The sequence below is a fragment of the Cervus elaphus genome, chromosome 21 (genome assembly GCF_910594005.1).
Source record: "Cervus elaphus chromosome 21, mCerEla1.1, whole genome shotgun sequence".
Classification (NCBI taxonomy): domain Eukaryota; kingdom Metazoa; phylum Chordata; class Mammalia; order Artiodactyla; family Cervidae; genus Cervus; species Cervus elaphus.
Genome location: NC_057835.1, coordinates 66,233,966 through 66,255,950, shown reverse-complemented (window position 1 = coordinate 66,255,950; position 21,985 = coordinate 66,233,966). Strand labels below are relative to the sequence as shown.

At 35.4% G+C, this 21,985-nt stretch overlaps 1 protein-coding gene across 12 annotated transcripts in view; it reads left to right on the top strand.

Moving 5' to 3' along the window:
• The window catches only part of VPS13B (vacuolar protein sorting 13 homolog B), a 775,932-nt gene that overhangs the window by 308,860 nt on the left and 445,087 nt on the right, over positions 1-21,985 (top strand). For 11 of the 12 annotated variants that reach the window (XR_006336417.1, XM_043880234.1, XM_043880239.1 and 8 more), the window contains 2 exons: positions 3,170-3,279; positions 11,196-11,343. Coding sequence is in view for 11 of the 12 variants with exons in the window: in XM_043880234.1 (XP_043736169.1) it covers positions 3,170-3,279; positions 11,196-11,343 (258 nt within the window). In the remaining variant the exon portion in view is untranslated. The remainder of the gene's footprint in view (positions 1-3,169; positions 3,280-11,195; positions 11,344-21,985) is intronic. The other variant, XM_043880237.1, reaches the window with a different exon arrangement.

The window sequence follows — 21,985 nt, the reverse complement described above, 5'->3', positions numbered from 1 at the left end:
AAGATGAAATTCTTTAAGATCAAAGATCCTGATCTTAAAGGCTTAAATGTAGATTCTCTGGTCCTTGAGCACGTCCAGGTGAACAAAGCCCCAAAGATGCAGCACAGGACTTAGAGAGCTCATGGTCAGATCAGCCCATAAATGACCTCTCCCTTCCACATTGAGGTGATCCTTACTGAGAAAGATCAGATTGTTTCTAAACCAGAAGAGAAGGTTTCATAGAAGAAAAAATCATCCCAGAAGAAACTGAAGAAACGAAAACTTATGGCCCAGAAATAAATGCTGCAAAAAATAAATGCAATGAAAGCAAAAACAAAAATTGACTTATTTACTTCTAAAAATCCATTTATTCTTTTTCTTCTTTATCATCTTTTATTTGTAACACTTTGTATGCATGAAGTTGTTTTGAAGTAATGTATAATAAATATCATTGAATATTTGCTGAGAAGTTGAGTCAGTTTATTTGATTTTTTACACCTTGGGAGATTATTAAGGATTCTTTTCTGATTTTCTTTTTTCTTTAGTATTTTGTTTCTTCTTTGTTTGTTTCATGTAGGTTTATTTTTAATTATCCAGTCTGGGTTCATTGGACTTCTTAGGTGTGAGGTATAATATATTGTGGCAATTATGTAAGATTCTCAGTAATTAATTTTTATCAGCATTGGCTATTCTCATTCCTTGGTTACTCTCTTTGGAATTTAATTAGATATATGTTTGTTCTTCTTACTCAGTTCTCTTATCTCTTAATATCATTTTGTTTCCTTTTATTTTTCTATTTCTGATACATTATAAATTATTGTATTTCTTCTATTATATCAATTTTCTTTTCACATATCTAATCTGCTATTTAACCTGTTCAATGAGTTTTGGGAGCCTTTCTTGTAGATCAGCTGGGAGACCTTTTTTCACTTCCTGGGTTGGGGAGATTCCCTAGAGAAGGGAAAGGCTACCCACTCCGTTATTCTTGGGCTTCCCTGGTGGCTCAGCTGATAAAGAATCTGCCTGCAGTGCAGGAGACCTGAGTTCAATCCCTGGGTTGGGTAGATCCCCTGGAGAAGGGAACAGCTACCCACTGCAGTATTCTGGCCTGGAGAATTCCATGGAGTTTTGGGGGGCTTCCCTGGTGGCTCAGTGGTAAAGAATCCATCTGCCATTGCAGGAGATGAAGATTCAATTCCTCGTGTGGGAAAATAGAAAAAATGGCAACCCATTCTAGTATTCTTGCCAGGAGACTTCCATGGACAGAGGAGCCTGGGGGCTGCAATCCATGAGGTTGCAAAGAGTTGGACAGGATTTAGTGACTAAACACCAAAACCAACAATAACGAGTAATTTACTTCAACAACTAAATCTGTCATTTCTCTGCTTTCCATTTTTCTTTAAAATATGTTCTCTGCTAATACTTTCTCATAGTTCTTAATCATGATTCCATATTTTAGTATTTTAAACATTTTCAACATAATTTTTTCAACATGGGCTTTTTTCAACTAACCTATCTATCTACCATTTATTGTGATTTCTTCAGCTCCTACCATGAGACAGGTACTTTTTTTAGATGCTGGAGATACAGTTGAGGGCAAAACTGACTAATATTATTTCCTTCATATTCTGTTCATCCTAAGGGAGTTAATACTATTTTTATAAAAAATACGTATAGAAATTTACTATGTTATTTACAGATATACATGACGTGCCCCACATATATTAAGAATGGGACATTCTGGTTTAGTTAAGTTTATGTGAGCTACTTGTATTAGAAAAGGATAAAAATGTTTTAGTTAGTATGATGGAATAGAAACTTGTTACACTGCAGCTTTGTGTTTTATGTGAGAATGTTAGCCTGCATTTCATCTAGACAGCTCTCTCTCTTTGCTTCTGAACATTTAAAGCTGTAATTTATAGTGATTTATTAAGTGGTTATAATAATGCTTCCTTTAGTTCTATAATATAAACAAAAAAGGGAGATAATATTCCATTCTCATGGCCAATATAGACACTGCTGTTTATCTAGAATATAGTTTATAATTTTATAATAAAAAACTGTAATAAAGTAGTTTATTATATTTTTAATGACAGATACACAGTTAATAAGCTATAATTCACATTCCATAAAGTACATTATTTTAAAGTACATAATTTAGTGGGTTTTAGTATATTTGCAAGTTGTCGCAGCAATCACCATTTTCTGATTAGAATGTTTTAATCACTCCCCAGGGAACCACCTGTCTATTAGCATGTGTTTCCCTTTGTTTTCTCCCAGCCCTGGTGTGCATTGATCTCCTTCTTCCTTTATGGCTTTCCCTGTTGTGGTCATTTCATGTAAGCGCAGTTGTGTAATATGTGACTTTTTGTAACTGACTTATTTCACTTAGCATGTTTTCAGGGCTTATTCATGTTATAACATGTATCAGTACTTCATTCCATTTTGTGGTAAAATAGTTTTCCATTCTCTGGTTCTACTACACTTTGTTTATCCATTCAGCAATTCTTGGACATTCATGTTTTCCCATTTTTTGGCTGTTGTGAATAATGCAGCTATGAAAATTTGTGGACAGGTTTTTCATGGATATTTGATTAGTTCTGTTGATATATGTAGAAATATGATTGTTGGGTCGTATTGTAACTTTATGGGCTTCTCTGGGTGGATTAGATTTTAAAGAATATGCCTGCAATGCAAAGACCCAGGTTCTATCCCTGGCTTGGGAGGATTCCCTGGAGAAGGGAATGGCAACCCACTCCAGTATTCTTGCCTGGAGAATTCCATGGACAGAGGAGCCTGGTGGGCTATAGTCCATGTGGTCACAAAGAGTTAGACTGGATGGAGCGACTATCTCTCACACACACACACACACACACACACACACACACACACTGTAACTACAGTCCATGTGGTCACAAAGAGTTAGACTGGATGGAGCGACTATCACACACACACACACACACATTGTAACTGTTTATTTTGCTTTTTGAGGAAATACCAATCTGTTTTCCAAATTGTCTGCACTATTTTTTGTTCCCACCAACTATGTATGAAGGTTTAATTCATCCACACCCTTTGCAACATGTATTGTTGTTTGTCTTTTTATCATGGCTATCTGCAATAGGTGTAAAATGATATCAAGCTTATTTTTTTAGGAGGAATATAATAATTTAAAAATCTTGCTTTTTAGGTGCCGTACTCCTTTGTAATGTCCAAGGACTAGCAGTTAATATTGACCCTGTCTTATACACCTGGCTCATTTATCAACCTCAGAAGCGAAGCAGTAAACATATGCAGCAGGTGAGAAGTTTTTATAATTCTCTAAATACCTTTTTCTTATTTAATAGAGTTATATATTTATTAGCTTGATTTTGTTTATGGAGGTACCAGAATTCTTCTGTCCCCTACTCTACCTGTTTCAAGCAACTTGGCTCTTTAATTTCTATATAAGAAACTACAGCTCAAAATAGACTTGCTTGATTGTTAAAGGGACTTGCTACATAATTGCTTGTAAAGGAGATACTTTAGAGAGAGTAAGTTAAGTAGGCTTGTTTTACTGACTTACTTTCCCTCATAGTGCCTACGTATTTTTTCTCAGAGTATATATTTGTTCTCTGGTACATAAGAATTGTTCAGGAAGTATTAGCTTTCATTTTCATTGTCTCTGCATTTCTTTCTTCATCTGTAGATTTTTTTTTCAACAAACATGCATTGAGTGTGCTTGACTCTGGTGTTGGGATGGTTGGTGTGAAAGACTTGCAGTATGAGTTTATTTAGAGGTGTCTAAATTACAAAGTTGGGCTTCCTTGGTGGCTCAGATGGCAAAGAATCTGCCTGCAGTGCAGGAGACCCAAGTTCAATCCCTGGATTGGGAGGGGCCAATTATGGTCCCCAGAATACTTAAATTTAACTCTGTATGTTATATTAAGTATAATTCTGACAGGTGGGTTTTAGCATTCCCATTTTAAAGATGAAAAAACTGTTGCTTATTATTGAGATTAATTTGTCTATTTTCACACGTCTAGTATATCACCGAACTAAGAATTTTTGAGGCCAAATTTATGTGGTATTGAATTGTATTTTCCCATTGACTTATTTGAAGTTTTGTAATACTCTACTTGGAGTAGCTTTGTATTTTTTTCTGAAGAAACTTAAAGCTAGTTGATAGGAGAAAATGTATAATTTCATATTTACATAAGAGTGTAAAAGCTGAACTAAAAAAGTGCAATCTATGTCTCAAGGAGCATCTTTTTAAGTTTTTTTTTCTTTTCATTTTGTCCTAATTTCATTTGAAACTTCTATCATCCCTTTCCCATTTCATACTTCCTTTTATCAAAGTGAAAAGTGAAGGTGTTAGTACTCAGTCGTATCCACCTCTTTGTGACTCCATGGACTGTAGCTGACCAGGCTCCTCTGTCCGTGGGATTCTCCTGGTAAGAAAAATGGAGTGGGTAGCCATTCGCTTCTCCAGAGCTCTTTCCAACTCAAGGATCAAACCCTGGTCTCCTGCATTGCAGGCAGATTCTTTACCACTGAGCCACCAGAGAAGCCCCTCCTTTTATCAGATAGTTACAGAATTCAATCCAGTATACTGGCTACTGGGGCTACAGAAATGAAACTCAGGGCTGAGAATATTCCTTCCTCTAGAGGTATTTAGTGTATTTAAGAATGTGAAGAAGTGTAGCAGTAACCCCATTCTTAGTTCGTCCCTTGTATCCATAGAGGATTGGCCCTGGTCCTCCCTCCCCTACAGATATAAAAATCCAGGATACATATGTCCCTTGGTATAATAGGTAGCCCTTTGTAGTCTCAGGTTCCAGAGCCACACAAAGTGCTGAGTATAATTGCTGTGTTAGATGTATTTACTGGAGAATATGAAAAATAAAAGGAAGCATTCTCATATCAGGTGAGGGTGGGTGTTAAAAGAGGGAATTGACAATTGAAATGAGTATCATAAGAGTAAGCCAGAAAAAGAAGGTCATTATCAACTAAAGTTTACCAGCAGAGGCAAAGAACATGGAGTAACTTGGCAAGAAAGGAGCCTTCAGTGTTTGCAGGCATGAGCCAGGTGTTCTTATAGAGAGTAGCAGAAATTGAAAGCCAATTCATAAAATATTTTAATAGTAAACCAGACATTTAAATGTTTTATTTGTAATGGTAAAACTTTATCCTGAAGTGTACAGAGGAAGTATAGGAAACTAATATAGGCTTGGATTTTAGAAAGTTTAACAAAAAGTATGGGTAATGGAGAAATTAAGAATAATGACAGGGATTATTTGAGAAAAATTTGTAAAAGTTTTTCTTCAGTTGAGTTCAGTCGCTCAGTCGTGTCTGACTCTTTGTGATCCCATGAATCGCAGCACACCAGGCCTCCCTGTCCATCACCAACTCCCAGATTTTACTCAATCTCATGCCTATTGAGTCAGTGATGTCATGCAGCCATCTCATCTTCTGTTGTCCCCTTCTCCTCCTGCCCCCAATCTCTCCCAGCATCAGGGTCTTTTCCAATGAGTCAACTCTTCCCATGAGGTGGCCAAAGTACTGGAGTTTCAGCATCAGTCCTTCTCTTACTGAGGTATAATTGACATATAACATTATATTAATTTCAGATAGCAACATCATTCATTATTTGTATGTATTACAAAATGATCACCACTGTGAGTCTAGTTAACATCCATTACCATACATAGTTAAAATTTTTTTGCCTTGTGATGAGAAGATTTACTCTCTTAGTAATATACAATATATAATATACAATAAAATTTGCATACAATACAATATGCAGATATACAATGCATATCATTAACTCTCTGGAGAAGGAAATGGCAACCCACTCCAGTATTCTTGCCTGGAGAATTCCATGGACATTGGAGCCTAGAGAGCTGCAGTCCGTGGGGTTGCAAAGAGGTGACATGAATGAGTGACTAACACACACACACATTAACTGTAGTCCTCATATTGTTCATTATGTTTTATAACTGAAAGTTAGTACTTTGGACTGCCTTTACTCATTATACCACCTTCTCCCCAACTCCCCTGTCTCTGGCAACCACCTTCTCTTCTCTGTATGTATGAGTTTGATACTTTGGGGGTTGTTTTGTTTTGTTTTGTTTAGATTCCACATATTAATGTGGTATTTGTCTTTCTTTATCTGACTTAGCAAAATGGCCTCAGTCCATCCCTCTTGTCACAAATAGCAAGACTTTCTTCTCTTTTAGGGTCTGAGTAATATTTGATTGTATTATAAGTTTTTCATTGGTTATCTTATAACTGATGTGATTATCTCCAGCTCACCATATTTGCCAGGTATTGTTCCAGCAGCTTAAGTAAACTAGTGTTTGTTTGATTGATAGCAAGCACCTTCAAAGAGTTTTATTTTATTTTTATTACTTATTTTATAAGTAGATTTTAGTTAAATATTCCCTGGTGGCTCAGTCGGTAAAGAATTTGCCTGCAATTTTTTGAGACCTGGATTTGATCCCTGGGTTGGGAAGATCCCCTGGAGAAGGGAACGGATACCTGCTCCAGTATTCTTGCCTGGAGAATTCCATGGACGGAGGAGCCTGGTAGGTGACAGTCTATGGCGTCGCAAAGAGTTGGATATGACTGAGCAACTTTCACTCACTTATAAATATACATATATATTTTTTAATTTCCATGCTATTTCATTTCGTTTAAAACTACAAATATCCAATCCTCATTCACAGATGCAAATAATATTGAGATAAACATTTCTATATTTGCATTTTTCTTTAATTATTCACCTAGAATATATTTTTAGAAGTGTAGTAGTTTCAGGCATGTGGTTTAGCACATTTTAATGCCTTTGTTTTACTGCCAGTTTGATTCCAGAATTGGTGTACGATCTATTTTCATCAGCACTTCATAGTACTACTATCTTGCTACAGTTCAGCATGTCTCAAAAATATACTTTAAAAAATGCTTTTAATCTAGTATTTTAGTCTTACATTTTCTTTCACATGGAGAATTGAGAGAATAGTACAGTTGAACCCTGCGACCTTATTGTTCAGTTTCAATAACTATCAACCCATGACTATTTATTTTTACTTTTAAAATGTGTTGTGTGAAAAAATGCTAATATTCAGAACTAGTGAAAATGTAGAAAATGGATGAACTCATTTGCTATTCTTGTGAGTGAAAATTAATAAATCTAGCAGTATCTAATACCATGACTATACCCTATAACCGCCAAATTCCACTTTTTGTTAGAGCTATGTTCTTACAGTGACATTTATATGAGCCTATGAAGTCATGTATAAGCCTCTTACTGCATGATTGTTTGCAATGGTGTAAAACTGGAGACAACCTAAATGACTCTCTCTAACAAAGTAGGTAAATAAAGCATGGCACGTTCACATAATGTATTATTTTATTGTTAAAATTTATTTAATAGCTTTTAGTATGGAAGTATCAAAATTACATTTAATATAAAAATCAACTTCCCAAGGACATATGCAAAATGAAAGTACTTATATTTGTCCCAATCTACCCTGCATATATTCTATATTTTGTATATAATCTGTATTACATATAATACAGCTTGTGTGTAAGTAAGTAAATAGAGGTGTTAAAAACTTAAAGGATCGTGTCAGTATCGTAATAGTGATTGACTCTGGGAGGAATGGGCTGTCAGTTAACAATTAGGGATTTTAGCTTTATCTGTATTATTAGATTTTTTCTCCTTAAGAAAAAGAAATATGATAAATTGTTAATTGCTAGTAATTTCTGTTTATAATGAAAATATGAATGTTCTTTTATTCTTTTTAGTTTCCTATATTTATTTTTGCATTTATTAAATTAGTAATAAAGGAAAATTTTATAGAAAGAGGATCAAAAGGCTTTGTAGGTGTTTTGGGATTCTAGGATATTGACGGGACAAGAATAGGACAGAGCTGGGGCTGGGCACAGTGGAAGTCTGGAGGAATATCCCGTACCAGAAGGCAGAAGAATATAAGCAGAGCAACAGGAGGTTGCTAAAAATAAATGCTGCCTCATATGGTATTTTTGGCTAGGGTAGCTGTATTTCCAAAAAGTGGTAGAAATCACTAATCATACTCTTTATATAGTATCTTTTCATGCCTGATATGTAGCACCTATGTTAGCAGTCATTCAGCAGATATTTATGGAGGACATGGAACATCAGACTGGTTCCAAATAGGAAAAGGAGTACGTCAAGGCTGTATATTGTCTCCCTGCTTATTTAACTACTATGCAGAGTACATCATGACAAACACTGGGCTGGATGAAGCACAAGCTAGAATCAAGATTGCCGGGAGAAATACCAGTAACCTCAGATATGCAGATGACACCACCCTTATCGCAGAAAGTGAAGAACTGAAGAGCCTCTGATGAAGATGAAAGAGGATAGTGAAAAAGTTGGCTTAAAGCTCAACATTCAGAAAACTAAGATCATGGCATCCGGTCCCATCACTTCTTGGCAAATAGATAGGGAAACAGTGGCTGAGTTTATTTTGGGGGGCTCCAAAATCACTGCAGATGGTGACTGCAGCCATGAAAGTAAAAGACGCTTACTCCTTGGAAGGAAAGTTATGACCAACCTAGACAACGTATTAAAAAGCAGAGACATTACTTTGCCGACAGAGGTCTATCTAGTCAAGGCTATGGTTTTTCCAGTGGTCATGTATGGATGTGAAAGTTGGACTGTAAAGAAAGCTGAGCGCCGAAGAATTGATGCTTTTGAACTGTGGTTTTGGAGAAGACTCTTGAGAGTCCCTTGGACTGCAAGGAGATCCAACCAGTCCATCCTGAAGGAGATCAGTCCTGGGTGTTCACTTGGAAGGACTGATGTTGAAGCTGAAACTCCAATACTTTGGCCACCTGATGTGAAGAACTGACTCATTTGAAAAGACCCTCATGTTGGGAAAGATTGAAGGCAGGAGGAGAAGGGGACGACAAAGGATGAGATGGTTGGATGGCATCATCGACTCGGTGGACATGAGTTTGAGGAAACTCTGGGAGTTGGTGACGGACAGGGAGGCCTGGCATGCTGCGGTTCATGGGGTCGCAAAGCGTCAGACACGGCTGAGTAACTGAACTGAAATGAATGGAGGATTTGTGTTTGACATTGCTAATCGCTATAGATATTAATTTTACAGCTGCGTGTAAGACATGTAAATGCCTTACCCTCTTGTTCGAAAGGGTTTTTATTTGGCCTTTTCCTGTGTTTTTGTTGTTGTTGTGTCTGACTCTTTTGCGACCTCAGACTCTCTTGTGTCCTCATGGACTGGGGCCCTCAAGGTTCATCTGTCCGTGGGAATTCCCAGGCAAGAACACCGAAGTGGGTTGCTATTTCCTTCTTCAGGAAATCTTCTGGCCTGGGGATCGAACCCTTGTCTCCCGCGTTGGCAGGCAAATTCTTTACCACTGAGCCATCAGCGAAGCTTGCACCCACAGTCGCAACCACGAACATAAAGATTTTCTTTGTTGTTGTTTTGGTTAGTTACAATACCATAGCTTCCATTAGTCTTATCTTCGACTATTATGCATGAGTTAAGTATCACACATAATTTTTCTCTATTTATTATATATTAATTTTGATTCTAAACTTGATTGTAACTTCTTAGAGTGCTTCATCATGTTCCATGCTTATAAATGATGGCTAGGAAATTCAAAGGATTATGAAATCACTAAATGTTAGAGCATAAAGAGATTTTCTAGTAGACATCTCCACCCCCTTATTTTATAGATGAATAAGTTTAAATTAGACTCACTATTTCTCATCTAGGTGTTAAATACTATCTCCTATTTAGATTTGTATAAATATTATCAGTTTGACTAAATACTTAACATGAAAGTAGATATTCTATGTTGTGATGTTTCCCACAATGACTATAATTTGTTCATTTTCTGTTTATCAATTTTCTTGTCGTTTTAATCAGAGTCATAGTTTGTAACATGATTTGGCTTTTTCCCATTATATCATGTGGTTACATAATGTGCATATGTTCTCATTGAAATATTAATTAATAATTTAAGCAATATTAAATAAGCATCAAATTGGTGAAGCTTGAAATTGGATTTGTAAAAGTGTGGATGTTGTAGTATCGTTGAGCATAACATTAGATCACACTGCTGCCTAACAGCCCCCTCCAGATTCATCATCTGATGCAGCTGTATCACAGTTATCATCTGTTGTTTCCCAAACTGCAATTTCCTTCTCAATTTGTGGCTGAAACCCAACATTTGATGATTGTTTTCCACTCAGTTCAACATTGATCTTTGATCCTACAGCAAACTTAAAAATACCTTTTTTTTTTTTTTGCCAAAAATCTGACAAGATTGTATTGGGCGTCATCAGCAGTAACATCAGACTTTATTTCAGTGAATAAAGATGAAACAGCTGCTTTGTTGTCGAGATCAGCACTCAGGCATTCAGCATAAGATCATAATGTTTTCCAGCTTTCTCTAACTATAGATGTTTCTCTGTGCTTCCTAAATATGCTGTGGATGTCACTTTGTCAGACAAAATAGATTTTTAGCAATTCTCCCAAAGTTGGGCTGTCTTTATTAATAATGTACATAATCAGTTTATATAAATATTTCCCTGAATATGATTTTATAAGGATAACTTTTCATTTTCTAGTGATCATAATTTTCAAAGTTAATTTTAGTTTCAGTTTGCTTCTACCATGTTATCTTTATATAACTTACTAAAATTTGTGTTAAATTTTAATTATTTCCAAGCGCTCTTGTTTTTTGTGCAGAATTCCGATTGAGAATTGAAATTGTTAAGTGTCCCTGTGGGAATGTGTGAGAGACAGTGATGCAAAGGGAGGGCAAGAGAGGTTGATTGATTTAAAATAATCAAGCCCCATGTATATAGCATGGAGTATGTAGTCAGTTATGTCACAGTATCTTTGTATGGTGACAGATGATAACTAGACATAATCACGGTGATCATTTTGTAGTATACAGAAATATCAACTCACTGTCTTGTGCACATCAAGTAACGTAAAGATGTACTTCAGTTATACTTCAGTTGAAAACAAAATATGTGGACACACAGGGGAAAATGCTAAGGATGGTTATCTCTGAAGGTGGAGATTAAGGGTGGTTATTAAGTAAAAAAAAATAGTAAAGCATCGACCCCAGCATGTGAAAGCCTTTCTTCAGTGATGCTATGTTTACACTTAAGAAATAGTAAATAATTCAGTTTTTCATTTGACTCTCTCCAGCAGCCTGTGATCGCTGTTCCTCTTGTTGTGCCAGTTAGCAGAAGGAAGGAGGATGAGGTGTCTGTTGGAAGCGCACCCTTGGCAAAGCAGCAGTCATGTCAGGCATCTGAATATGCCAGCAGCCCTGTAAAAACAAAAACCATAACAGGTATGCGTCAAAACCAAAAAGGGTCTGTGATTTCACCCTCCCTCTTAGCCAAGGAGTTATCTAGGCCATAATTTCATGAATGCTGACCAAAGACACAGGACTCCTGGAATAGAGACAAAGGACTTTATTATCTATAGCATTAGCAGTTTTACCAAAGTATTAACATGTTTGTGTGTGTGTGTGTGTCCCTGCCCTAAGCCTTATTTCCTACAGGGTGGCACAAAGAGGGCTAAATGATACCTGTATATAGTGGATTATGTTACAGGAGAGAAACCTCAAGCTTTAAATCAGTAGAAGCTATGCCTGCATTTTCTCTGGGGGAGGAAGGCTCTGTATGCATCTTGCAAGACTGTAAGGAAATCTGCTGTTTGCTCAGGTGAAAGACAATATGTTTGTTTTATGAGGCTGTACACTGTACAGATACCCTTGAAATTACCATTGGGAACAAGGGTACTCTCTGCTTGTACTTACAAGACAGGCAAAAACAAAAGAGACCCTTGGAGAATCATCTCCCAGTAGTATGTTTCTTCTTAAAGTGAATCCTTGAAGTCCACCCTACATCTCAATCTTCTTTCCTCCCACTTAGCTTACTTTGTTAGCTAGATGAGCTATGCAAATATAAAGCATAAATATTCTTCCATAAAACTATCTTTTATTTCCTTTTATGCAGCTTAAAAAACCCACTTGGTGATTTCAAGTAGTGTTTTAAATTTCTCATATTATCCCTTAGATATTCAGCTTTATTCCATATAACTCATAAATCCCCAACCATATTAAAAAAGATTTTATATTTTAAATAATCAAAAGACACTTATTAAGTATTTATAATGGGCCAGACTCTTTTGTAAGTGATTTGAGGGTAGAAATATTAATAAGACGTGATTGCTCCCCTTGAGGAATTTAAAATATGATCATATACACAAGAAGGTTCATGGTAGTATTTGTTTACAGGAAGAGTTCGTTTCCTTACCATATTTAAAAACAACAACAGTAAAAATGCTAACATACATTTTTGTGGAGTTTTATTCATATCTATTATTTTGTGTTCTGTTATGTTTTTTAAAGTAGGATGTTATGTTTATTTTATGGAATCATTCAACTTCCACCTGTCAGTATTCACAAGCCTTTTGCTCTGTTGAGATTTTCTTTACCAATTGATAAAAAATGACTATGCTTATTTTTTGTATCATAGGAAGATGGTCTTTAACTTCAATTGATTTTTTAGTATAAAATTAGACATTTCCTTTAGATGGCATGCTAAGTTTGATATGTAAATCTCTTGATCTGGTAATTTACATAATGGTTTATAAGTATCAGCTTCCATTAAGTATCAGTTGATAAGTTTAATTTTATATGCACATTAACCTCCTGCTTTACTATGTTTAGTCCAGTTCTTTAAACCACATAATAATGAAAGTAATTGTTAAGGATGAGTAAAGATGATAGAAAATACTTATTTAAATGAAATTACATGACATAGAACTATATAGAAAATATGATCCTAGATTTTAGAATGAACTTAACTATGCATGGAGAAGTTTTATAGATAAATTCACATTTCATCAGATAAATTCACAGTTCATCAATTCATGAATGATATTAATATCTGAGGTTTATTTTGCTCTCTTGTGGGTGCTAAGCTGCTTTAGTTGTGTCCAACTTTCGCCACCCTATGGACTGTAGCCCACCAGGCTCCTCTGTCCATGGAATTCTCCAGTCAAGATTACTGGAGTGGGTTGCCATGCCCTTCTCCAGGCGGTCTTTCCCAACACAGGGATTGAACCTGTGTCTCTTAAGTCCTCTGCATTTGGCAGGCATGTTCTTTTACCACTGGCACCACCTGGGAAGGCCCAATTTTGCTTTCTTACACTTTCCCATTTAGTTATAAGAAATTAATATTTTAAGAGAAACCTCAAACATAATCTCTCATCAGTAATTATTAGTTTTTAGAATCTGAAAACATAAATAGCACATTATTCTTTTAAAAATTTTTTTAAGTAGTTATTTTAAAATTTTTATTGAAGCATAACTGATTTACAGTGTTAGTTTCAGATGTACCAAAGAGTGATTCAGTTATACGTATACATATAATCCTTCTTTTTCGGACTCTTACCATACGAGTTATTTACAGAATACTGATTACAGTTCCATGTGCTATATATGGTAGGTCGTGTGGGTGTCTATTTTATATGTAGCAGTGTATGTGTGTTAATCCCAGACTCCTGGTTTATCCTCTTCCCACATGTTGCCCTTTTGTGGGGGCATAAACTTGTTTTCAAAATCTGTGAGTCTGTTTCTGTTTTATAAACCTATTTATCTCAGTAAAAAAATTATATTCCATTCCACATATGAGTAATATCATACAATTTTTGTCTTTCTCTGTCTTATTTCACACTAATGATGATAATCTCCAGGTCCATCTGCATTGCTGCAAATGGCATTATTTTCTTCTTTCTTATGGCTAATATCCCATTATAAGTATGTACTACATCTTCTTTATCCATTTCTCTGTCAGTCATTGGACGTTTAGATTGCTCTCATGTCTTGGCTATTGTATATATACTGCAGTGAACATTGGGGTGCATTATCTTTTTGAATTATGCTCTGGATATATGCTGAAGAGTAGGATTGCTGGATCATAAGATATTACCTCACACTGGTCAGATTCGCCACCTTGAAAAAGTCTACAAAACAGTACATGATGAGGAGGGTGTGGAGAAAAGGGATCCCTCCTGCACTGTTGGTGGGAATGTAAATTGTTGCAACCACTATGGAGAACAGTATGAGGGTCCTTAAAAAGCTAAAAATAAAACTACCATGTGATCAAGCAAATACAGTATTCTTTATTTCAAATTTTAAATGTTAGATTTTGCATTTGAGTTGTGGTTCTTTGCATTTGAGTTGTAGATATGGATATATGCATTTCCTGTCTTTAGTGTTCCCTCATCTCTGGAACCCTTATTTTACATATCCTGTAGATATTCTCATTATAGTTAATGATGTCTGTATTTCCAGCTACTCAGACTAGCATAAAAATTGTTTGTGTGCATATGAGTGCTTAGTCATATCTGACTCTCTGACATCACGGACTGTAGCCCACTAGGTTTCTCTGTCCATGAAATTTTTTCTAGGCAGGAATACCAGAGCAGGTTACTTACTGCAGGTATTCTTCCTGACCCAGGGATCGAACCCAACATCTCTTGCATTGGCAGGCAGATTCTTTTCCACTGTGCCACCTGGGAAACCATACAATTAGCAGTTATCAAACTAATGCCTGTGCTTGCCTTGTTGACGGTCTATGGGCATGTATAGATGGTAAAAAGCTCTGGATATAACATTTCTATCTTATGACCAATGTATCGTGCTCTTTGGATGCCCACCATTTTCAGTTCTCTGGAAACCTTGTTGGTATTCTCTTTTTTGTTGAGAATGCTCTGTGTTAATCATTTTCTTTGCTTAGAATTATGTTTCAGAATTTTCTGTTTTCCAGAAAAAGACTCATAGACTTAGAGAATGAACTTATGTTTGCTGTGGGAAGGGTTGGCAGAATGGATATGTATGGAGTTTGGAATGGACATGGGCACACTGCTATGTAAAATGGATAACCAACAAGGCCCTAGGATATAGCACATGGCATTCTGCTCAGTATTATGTAGCAGCCTGGATGGGGGAGTGTAGGGGAGATTGGATACATATATATGTATTTCTGAGTCCCTTTGCTGTTCACTTGTAACTATCAGAACATTTTTAATTGACTATATCCCAATACAAAATAAAAATAATAATAATTTTCTATTTTATTTTTAATTAGAGTAGACAATTCCTATATTGCTTTTAATTTAAAAATTGAGTCCTTTAAATATGTACCTACTTCTAAATGTAGTTACCATGATTTTAATTATTTACATTGTATCATAAACTATAGTGAATTTGTTAAGTTTTTCATATGCTTTTACAAATCTGTTTTCTTACTGTTTTTGTTTTACTATTATGATCTTAATTTTAACCTTTTTAAATGTACAGTTCAGTTGTGTTAAGTACGGAGACTGTACCCTACTCACAATAGTTTTTGACTTAAGGTTTTTCAACTTTATGATAGTGTGAAGCCACATGCATTCCACAGAAGCTGTCCTTTGAATCTGAATTTTGATCTTTTTCGAGACTAGCAATATGAGGTAGAATTCTATGGTAATGCTGGGCAGGGGTAGTGAGCCACACCTTTCAGTCAGCCCTCTAACAGACCAGAGTAAAGGACCAATAGACTCACAGCCATACAACTATTTTGGTTTTTACTCTCAGTACACTATTTAATAAGTACATGAGATATTCAACAGTTTAGAAAAAATAGGCTTTGCGTTAGATAACTTTTCCTCAGTCAGTCAGTCAGTTCAGTCGCTCAGTCATGTCCGACTCTTCACGACCCCATGAATCGCAGCACGCCAGGCCTCCCTATCCATCACCAACTCCCAGAGTTTACTGAAACTCAGGTCCATCGAGTCCATGATTCCATCCAGCCGTCTCATCCTCTGTCATCCCCTTCTCCTCCTGCCCCCGATCCCTCCCAGCATCAGGGTCTTTTCCAATGAGTCAGCTCTTCGCATGAGGTGGCCAAAGTATTGGAGTTTCAGCTTCAGCATCAGTCCTTCCAATGAACACCCAGGACTGATCTCCTCTCCTAACTGTAGGCTAATACAAGTCTTTTGGGCACATTTAAGATAGGCTAGACTAAGCTCTGAAGTTTAGTAGGTTAGGTATATTGAATGCATTTTCAACTTAAGATGTTTCACTCTATGATGGGTTTATCAGGACATAACCCTGTCATGTGTTGAGGCTGTGTATTCACAGTGTTGGGAAATGCACATTTTAATTATTTAACTGTATTTTACAAATAGCTCTGTCAATTTATGCCTAAATTCTTATTAAAATAATCTTTTTGTTTTTGTATTCACAACCTAAGGTCCAAAGTTGGTCTTAAGTTCATCCCCAAGTTATGAGGGCTTCCTAGGTAGCACTAGTGGTAAAGAACCCACCTGCCAGCACAGGAGACGTAAGAAATGTGGGTTCGATTCTTGGGTCAGGAAGATCCCCTGGAGAAGGAAATGACAACCCACTCCTGTATCTTTGCCTGGAGAATCCCATGGACAGAGGAGCCTGGCAGGCTACAGTCCATTTGGTCACAAGGAGTCAGACATGACTGAAGTGACTTAGCACACACACAGTACACACATTATGTAACAGTTCTGGCACGTGAACACCAAGGTTTGGTGATACTACACTGGGTTTGATTTTGCTTTTTAATTATTTATCAAGAAGCACACATCCTCTTCCAATTTCAATGGACTTGACTTAAGTAGCTGGCTACAGGGGGAACATGTACTTGATGTTTGGAAATGTGTTGACAGCAGAACAGCTCTATTGCAGTGATATAGGCACGTAGGACAGGCCAAGTCAAAATAAAAGCATGTTTCACATGAAGATAATATCACAGAATTCTAAATAATCTTCTAGAGAATCTATATATCCTTCAAGACAAGGAAACCATTCAAAGTTATGACATCTGTCTATCCTATATTTGGGAACGTTATGAACATTAATTTGGAATTCCTGATGAAATTGTCTGATGTCTGTGATGGAGATGAAAACTTTAAAAAACACAGTATCCTTCATAAATGATAGCTCTTTAAAAAATACTAGCCATTTTCATCTTACATGTTTCTGTACCTCTAATGTCTAAAGTACTGTAAGTACACAGTTAAAATAATAGAAAGACTTTTAATTTGACTTCTTAAATACTTCCAAGAACAATGAAGGTGAAAAACTAATTGGCCAATGTCTGTTGGCCAGAGGCGCTTTAGTTTTTAGCGAATGGATGAGAATTGAATGTGTAGAGACAGCCTCTGTATACTACTCTTTCGAGAAAATTGTACTGAAACTTGGATATGTCAATATTATAGTGAGGCAAATGGGAGAGAAGAAAAAATTAGAACTACAGTAAAGCTTATAATAATTTATACAGTGAGATTACAGATAAAGTAGAATATAAGATCTTATAAGCAGGTATAAGATTTAGCAGAGAATTGCCACTTACTCTGAGGAAGAGGTAAGAAGACAAAGTATATATCATTATATGTCAGTTTAGTTAACTATCTCTCTGCAAATAAGTATTGATGCAGGATAAGTAGTGGTTTCCTTGCATTGCTTCAGAGAATGTAAGAGATTAGTAAATGTACAATTTTTTCAAGGCAAGCTCCTTGGTTTTCATATACAAGGAATATGCTCCTTATAAGAAAATAGAACATGATATTACAATTGCCAAATTTTTTTATTAGTTTATCAGTTTAACATTTTACTCCAAGCTTGAAATTCCTTCATCTAAAAAATCATTCTGTCCAAGGCAGTATAACTAGTAGGATGGTTTTAAGGAGGGACATTTCTAATTTTTCTAATACTAGTTGCTCCTGAAGGTGCTGATATATTTTGGATTCTAATTTTGTAATAATTTTTGATTGTCAGTAAAATGGGGTGGACCAATATAGTAATTCATCTAAATCTGTTTAAGTCATCCTTAATATGATTAAGCTTGAATGTTGAGCAGATATGTTCCTAATTATAGTGTGGAATTAGTATTCATGTACAAGAAATATATTTTTGTGGATTTATGTATGTTAGAAGTTTCTCACTTTAATCATGTAATTTAGCGTAAAATTCCATTCCTTTGGGATTAATTAGATATTTAGTTTCATAGGAAAATATTAAAGCGTGAGAATAACACACTAATGCATAATGTGTAATTGATTTTATTTTCTCGGGTAAAATTTGGTTCTCAAAAATTTTCCCCTTATGGAATAGAGAAAGGTTTAAAATAAAATAAAGTTTATCTAATGAAGTATGTTTAACATAAATTTAAAATATTAATCAGAAAGTAATCAGAACTTAATGAAATAAAGATTTATTAAATTGCTCTTTTCCCTTTTTTACTTTGCAAGAGAATTTATTTGTAAACCTAGAATTTGTGGGAAAAACCATTAGCAGTCTGTAGATTTAAAAATTCTACTTAATAGTCACATTAACTTATACGTTGTTTCTGTGCTACCTTGGGTAATAAATTATTCTGTGCTGTTCTGGGCAGTAATTTATAATGAGACAATTTGTAAGCTTACTTTCCTAAAGGATTCCAATAGTTGCCAGATGATCATATGATATTTTAGCCATCGTCCAGATGGCTCTAAATATAGACTAGTTTTTTAACATTTGATTTTTATGTTTCATGAACATCCCTTGATCACTTGCTGATGATCTTTTATGGACATGTCTGATAATTGCACTACTCACTTGGCACAACTGCAGACCTGAATTTCTGGCATTGCTAGTCTTCATATGAGGAGTCTTCCAGTAAATCATAGGCTCCATTAAAAAATGTAATTTATACTTTTTTTAGTGTGGCCTACTGTGTCCAGAAGAATGCTTCTAATGTTTGCTGATTCATTTCGAGAATGAGTTAAGTTTGTTAAGCAAACTAGGTTTATTAATTTTTATATATAAATGTACTATGGTTTGTATAGCACGCTCATAATGTCTTTTCTTCTTGAAACCTCAATTCTCAAGAATTAGACCAGTCATTATTTCATACTTAATTAAAAAAAAAATACTTGTTTCCATACCTCCTTGGCTTTTTTTTTTTTAATTTTTCTGAGACAGTAAGAGGAAATTTATATATGGTTTCTTTTAATATGTCCAAGTTTAACTCTCATTTTTACTTTGAAAGTAGAATATAGACTTCACTGAATTTTGTCAGAGGAGATAGCTTTTAAAAATTTATTTTTAATTGGAGGATAATCCTTTACAATGTTGTATTAGTTTCTGCTATACAACAGTGTGAATCAGCCATAAATATACATATATCCCCCTTACCGTTGACCTTCCCTTCTGCCCTCCACGCCTCATCCCTCTGGGTTGTCACAGAGGACCTGGTTGAGCTTCCTGTGTTATATAGTAAGTTCCCACTAGATACCTATTTCATACATTGCATTATATATATTTCAGTGCTGCTTTCCAGAGAAGATAAAAGGTAAATTATTTAAATATTGAGAAGTTACTTTTACATTCTACATCATACTGGAGTTAGTTTACTCACTAACTCACTAATTGTTGTCCTCGATACCTTACTCCTTTGCTTTTAAATGTCCCAACCCAAGTGTGGAACAAAGTTGAGAAGTGTTCTGTTATATATAGTTTTGAAAATACAGTTCTACCTTGCAGAATTTATTAATTTTGAAACTGTTTCATTATAAACAGTTTTTAAGCAGATTCATTAATTCAGATTATCATAACACAGTTTAAAATTTGTCAGTTAATTTTGAAGTTCTTTGAGAATATATGGTGATATTAAGTACATGGAAAGGTTTTCAAATGTATGGTCTTCTTTGGAAATGAGTTATTCTAATATTTTATACAAACTGGCCAGAATTCAGCAAAAGTTCAACCAAATTGTTTTGTATGCAGTCTTTTTTCCCTTATTTTGCAGTCAGAACAAGATTATAGTTTCCAGATGAAATTCTGAATGTCACATAGTGATGACATATATTTTCCTGGTTGGCTCGGCATGAGATGCAATTTTGCATGCCATGTCACGCTGACTTGCAGAATCCAAAAGCCATTATTTCCCAAGGGGCTTTCAGGAGTGATAGTATCAAATGTAGTTTATATTTTAATGAAAAGTCTCAGGCAACATTGCAGTTCTTACGGCAAGTTGCTTAAAGGTTTATATATTATCCAAACTCCAGAAATTTTAAAATAACATTATTATGTAAATGTCACTTTTTCTTCAGGTTATTTAATGTTATATTGCCAAATAGTGAGTGAGTGAATGTTGTTTAGTCATGTCCAACTCTTTGCGACCTCATGGACTATATAGTCCATGAAATTCTCCAGGCCAGAATACTGGAGTTGGTAGCCTTTCCCTTCTGCAGATAGTCTTCCCAACCCAGGGATTGAACCCAGGTCTTCCACAGTGCAGGTGGATTCTTTGCCAGCTGAGCCACCAGGGAAGCCCATGAATACTGGAGTGGGTAGCCTGTCCCTTCTCTAGCATGTCTTCCCAACCCAGGAATTGAACTGGGGTCTTCTTCATTGCATGCAGATTCTTTACCAGCTGAACCACCAAGGAACCCCAGTGCCAAATAGAGTTGCCAAAAACCATGATCAGTGTGAAATATAGATCAAGAATTAGGAAGGTATAGTAGGAAAACCAGTAGATTAGTGACACAAACAAGCGGTTTTAACCCAGTTCCCATCCCATGTTAAGCTAATTTCAGATAGCCATAACTTATTCATTTATATTATGGTAATAAGTGTACCCGACTTTCTCACAGTTTTAAGTCTTGTTATAAGACTAAAAGTAAGATACGTGAAAGTTCTGTATATATGTATGGTAAAATGCAATTCAGATAAAACATACGATCACATCTTTTATGTTTGCATTTTAAGAGGAAAGCTATAGACTTCAAGCAAAGTGAAGCTTATTTTATTTATTAGGTTTTGATACTGCAGTGTAATTTTATTTTCTCTTGTTTATTTGATTGTAATCATTCTAAAGCTGACTTAAAACCCATTGTTTCCATTTTTATATAGTAACATTTATTTCATACTGATGATCTTTCTATTTTACATTTGTTTTAACTAACTTGCTTTATTGGTTCTTTTCTTCTATTTTCTTCTTCTTCTTTTCTTTTTTTTAAGGTGTTCCATGTTCAGTTCCCTGGACAGCTCTGTTTGGGTATCTTACAGGTGCTTAAAGCCAAACTTATATCAAATCTGTATAACTCTGTACCTCCCCTTACCACTATTGACAGTGTTGCTCAAGGCTGAAACCCAGGACTCATCTTTAGTATCTCCTTGCCTGTTTGTTCTGCCTCCAAGTTATTCTTTAGTCTTTTGTTTCAGTCTGTTTGTATGTTGCTTTCCTAGTCAGAACTGTATAATTCTTATATAGAATAATGTAAGGGTATCATGATTAGTCTCCCTAGGGTCATTTCCAGATTATTTTATCATTTGTTGTCTAAATAACAGCAGGAGTCATTTTATTAAAAATCTAAATTGGATCATTTTATTCCCTACTTGAAATGCTTTTGTGACTTCCTGTTGTACTTAATGTAGAATCCAAACTTCTTACCGAGGCTGACAGAGTTTGACCTGATCCTCTCTCTGTAGGCTTCTTTCATTTCATCTTTTGTTATTTTGTGTTACATTGATCATCTTTCACTTCTTCAAACACTGCACGCTTTTTCTTGACTGGGATCTTTTGCATGTTCTGTTTCTGTTGCTTCTGTTGCCATTTTCATAACTATTAAGTTTTTATTTAAATGTTATCCTTTCAGTAAAGAAACTTTTCCCTTTCAGTCTTTCTAAAATAGGTCTGTGCCATTCTTCCAGGCTTCCCTACCTTAGTACCTCTTTTCTATTCCTCATAATGCTTATCATACTCTATCTGAGTCACATTTGTATTCCCAGAATCTAACAGCTACTTCTGGCATTAAGCAAATTGAGTAAATAATTGCTTCATGAATGAATAAATCCTATTTCTTTAATTATTTTATTTAGGGACTTAATAATCACATTCCTTAGCCTTATTTTCTGCCATCCT